Source organism: Teleopsis dalmanni, chromosome X (assembly GCF_002237135.1).
Source record: "Teleopsis dalmanni isolate 2A chromosome X, ASM223713v2, whole genome shotgun sequence".
NCBI lineage: Eukaryota > Metazoa > Arthropoda > Insecta > Diptera > Diopsidae > Teleopsis > Teleopsis dalmanni.
Window position 1 is genome coordinate 100972176 of NC_051848.1, and position 4224 is coordinate 100976399.

General features: G+C 41.2%; 1 protein-coding gene across 1 annotated transcript; it reads right to left on the reverse strand.

Annotated features, from left to right (window-relative positions):
• Positions 1–42: 42 nt before the first annotated feature.
• On the reverse strand, positions 43–3537 carry LOC119688845. The gene is made up of 4 exons (XM_038103510.1): positions 3198–3537; positions 1844–3106; positions 368–1768; positions 43–194 (listed from the first exon to the last, which is right to left on the reverse strand). The coding sequence occupies exons 1-4, from the start codon at positions 3535–3537 to the stop codon at positions 43–45; spliced, it is 3156 nt and encodes a 1051-aa protein (XP_037959438.1).
• Positions 3538–4224: the final 687 nt, after the last annotated feature.

Genomic DNA, 4224 nt, shown 5'->3' on the forward strand with positions numbered 1-4224 from the left:
TCCGGCCCCGTAAACCAACAAGACTCTGATAATTGGCGGATGTTACAGCCGCGCGACACAACATCTGCCGGGTTGGATTGGGTAGGAACGTGTCTCCATTGCCCATTTGCGGTAATATCTTGAATTTCCGCTACTCGATTGCCAACGAATGCAGACAGGGTTGATGAGTGCTGCTTCAACCAATGTAATACAATCTGTGAATCAGTCCAAAAAAACGTTTCACCCTTAAATTGCGCAAATATTGGTTGGACCTTCTGATACAGTTTGGCAAGAAGTAAGGCACCACAGAGTTCTAGTTTAGGTAACGACTTCCGCTTTATAGGTGCCACACGGGATTTTGCAGCGAATAGCCTGACCGTCACCTTACCTGATGTGTTTTGTGATCGGAGAAATATACAGCAACCATATGCGCGTATTGAAGCGTCACAGAAACCGTGTACATCAACCTGTTGATAGTTTATGGATAGGCAGTATCTCGGCACCTTAACCGATGAAAGCGTTGTAAGATCTTGAATAAATGTTTTCCAAGCTGAGTGAAGATTTTGAGGGACTGACTCGTCCCAGTCCACACGCAAAAGCCACAATTCTTGCATCATAATTTTTGCTACGAGTATGATCGGTGCTAGTAATCCAAGCGGGTCGAATAATGAAGACGCAAGGGATAAAATGGTGCGTTTTGTTACAATTTGACCTGGTTGCGCATTGAACGAAAATAGGAAAACATCTTGCATTTGGTGCCACTTGATGCCTAGAGCGCTGGTGACGGTATCTGTATCAAGATTCAAACTCTTTGTTGTAGTATCGCTGATGAAGTCATGATGGTTTGAATGCCATTTGTCAAGATCGAAGCAACCCTTCTGTAGAATGGCCGTTAACTGATGTCTGATATTGGTGAGTTGATCAATGGAATCTGCTCCACCTAAGAAGTCGTCGACAAAAAACGATGATTTAATGAGTGCAGCGCCTATTGGGTATTGTGTTTCAAATTTGTCCGCCAAATACTGCAAACTCCTGGTTGCTAGGAAAGGTGCTGATGCAGTACCATAAGTGACTGTATTCAACTCGTAAGTACTAACAGGATCGGACTCCGTATCTCGCCAAAAAATATATTGGAATTTTCGATCTGGTTCATCTATCAGTATCTGTCGGTACATCTTAACAATGTCAGCCGTCAAGGCATATCGGTGCAAACGAAATTGAAGTAGCAACAAATATAACTCCGGCTGAATTGTCGGGCCGACCAGTAGAATATCATTTAATGAACGTTGCGAAGTTGTTGGACATGACGCATCAAAAACCACCCTCAGCTTGGTCGAAGTGCTCGACGGTTTTAAAACACAGTGATGAGGGATATAATAATGTGGTTCGTTGGGTTTCGGAGTCTCAACACGCGTCATGTGTCCGAGCTCTCGATATTGTTTCATGAATTCTTGATAGTCTTGCTTCAGTGCACGATTAGATGACAATCGCCGTTCTACAGAACAAAAACGGCGTAAGGCGATATTGTGTGTCAAACCAAGACAATCTGGCGAATCTTTGAATGGTAACCGAACGACAATTCTTCCCATCGCATTTTGGTGGACCGTTTCACGATATAATGACTCACACGCAACATGTGCTGGTGACCATGACTTTGAAGCCGGTTGCACTTCCTCTATCTTCCACATCATTTCTAATTGATCGGAGACTGTATCTTCAACTGATAATAGGCATTTTGCTGCTGGTGATGCAAATGGCTGACCCTTGTACTTGCCAGATACAATCCATCCTAATAGTGTTTTTTGAAGTACTGGAAGATTTTCACCTAGTTTGATTTGACCGACAGACAAAATATCAAAGAAACTTTCAGCTCCAAGCAAGAGATCAACGCGCTTGGATTTAAAGAATTGCTCATCGGCGAGAGGTGTATTTGGTGGAACCTTCCACGACGATATATCGATTTCAGAACTTGGTTGATATGCGATGTGATTCGTAATACCAAAGTTTAAAGCAAGTTCAAGATTTGAATGACGAGATTTGATTGATGTGAGCGTCTGATACTTTATGTTGGTCAACGAACTACCAATACTGGAAACATGCAACCGATGTTTATGTTTTGCTAAACTAAGCTTCTTTGAAAACTCCTCCGTTATGAAGTTGACCTGAGAGCATGAATCAAGCAAGGCTCTACCCACTTGATAACTTCCCGATGAATCCTTCACTAAAACCAATGCAGTAGCTAGAATTATTTGCTCGGCCGATGACATATTAAGATGGGAATGGCTGGCAACGTTGTCGTTGGGCATAGCAGCGTGTTCTGTGCGTCGTGATGATCCCGCGCTCTTAATATTCGTTGGCAATTGCGAATGATGCAAGAGAGTGTGATGTGGCTTTGCGCAAACCTTACATTTAAACGTTGATGTGCAATTAACCACATGATGGCGTGGCGATAAGCAGTTTATGCAGAGTTTTAGGCTCTTCACCTTTTCAAACCTTTGAACCACCTCCAGTGCCTTAAAACGATGACAATTCTGTATTAGGTGTTCATTGCTAGAACAAAATGAGCAAGAATTGCTGGATGTAGATGCAACAAATGCGTATTGTTTTGAGCGTCTGTTACTCTTGGAGTTAAGATTATTAGGTTTACGTTGTGATGATGACTGATTGCCGTTTCCACTGTCGAGTGATTCGAGAAACTGGCAATGCCTATCCAATAATTTTGAGCAATCTTCCCAACTGGGTAATGTGTCGAAGTTACGCGATTCATTCCATTTCCTACGTGTAATTGCGTCCGTTTTTTGCATGATTAGCGAGATAAGTAGAGCCTCACATATTTGTTTCTCTGTACCTAGCGAACAGAGTGAACCATACAAAGCGGATGCATTGTTTACCAGACTACGAAGTTGTTGGCTTGACTGACCCGATACTGCTGGTAGATCAAATAGTGTCGCGATATTTTCGGCGAAGATTAGGCTATTATTGTCATAGCGCGATTTAAGCCTATCCAGAGCCTTTGGATAGTTTTCATTCGAAATAGGAAATGCCTGTACTGTCTCTAGAGCTTGACCAGTAAGGCAATTCAGTAAGTGATTAAATTTTTCAATATTTGTGAGGTATATTTCGCGATCTATGATTTGGAGAAACGAATTAATAAAATTGTTATAATCCGAGTACTTACCACTGAATGTAGGTAATTTTAACAGTGGTAATTTTTTTACTTGAGGTGGGCATCATTGCTGTTACGTCTAGCACTGATGCATTGTGGGCCTCTTCCTGCAGTTGAGACATGATTAATACTTTGGTGGAAACGTATAGGTCTTCTAATTCATCTCTAGCTGAGTCAGTTGCATCTAATTTCTCGATCAACGTCTGAAAAGCTAAGATTTGTTTAAAATATGATTCTAAAATACCTAGTCGACATTTCAGTTCTGGTTGTGAGAGCGAATTACTCTTTCCTTTGACGAACGCCTTGATTCTTGAAATACTCGCTTTCGTCGAGGCTCGCTGTTGTTTTAGTTCTGACAGTTCTGCCGTAGTGGTTGGCTCTGCCGTTGCCATTGAAACAGTTGTAGATACTTGAGAACAGCAAAGGATTTGACGAAGTCGAAAAGTCACAATAGCAACAGTGAGCTTTCCGAAATTGAACTGCTCTTACGGTGGTTGTTGTCAGACGCGACGTTGACGAACCCGCACACTTACTGATTGGAAACAAATATTAACCAGTAATCAACAAGTAAGTTAACTTGTTGTTGTTGTTGTAATTGTTCAGCGTGACCTTGATGCGGACACGAGGTTCTATTTGGCGCTTAGCAGAACCTAAGCCGAGAACCATAGAATGCACAATAGTACACACGTACGATAGTATATAGTATATATGTACAGATGTACGATATTATTAAAGTTAGCACACTTTAGATATATAACCGTTTAGGAGCAATACTCACACGAGCACATTATGGTTACAAATTAACCAAAAACAATAAAAGCGAAAGTATGTACAATCAACAAGTAAAGATAGCTTGTTGTTGTTATTTTAACTGTCGAGCACGACCTTGATGCGGACACGAGATTCTATTTTGAGGTTAGCGGACCTAAACCGAGAACCACCAATTGCACAAGAGTATATACGTACGATAGTACATATGTAATATATATATAGATGTACGATATATTATAATGGTTAGCACACGTTAGCTATATAGCTGGTTAGAAAAAGTATTCACACGCGCACATTAATGGTTACAA

What these genes read in the sequence shown, in the direction of transcription:
- LOC119688845 (XM_038103510.1), bottom strand. Translation starts at nt 3,537, where the DNA reads ATGGCAACGGCAGAGCCAACCACTACGGCAGAACTGTCAGAACTAAAA. An exon ending in AGCAATGATGCCCACCTCAA is followed by an intron (nt 3,107 to 3,197) that starts GTAAAAAAATTA and finishes TCCAAATCATAG; the next exon opens with ATCGCGAAATATACCTCACA. An exon ending in TCTCTTGCTTGGAGCTGAAA is followed by an intron (nt 1,769 to 1,843) that starts GTTTCTTTGATA and finishes AAACACTATTAG; the next exon opens with GATGGATTGTATCTGGCAAG.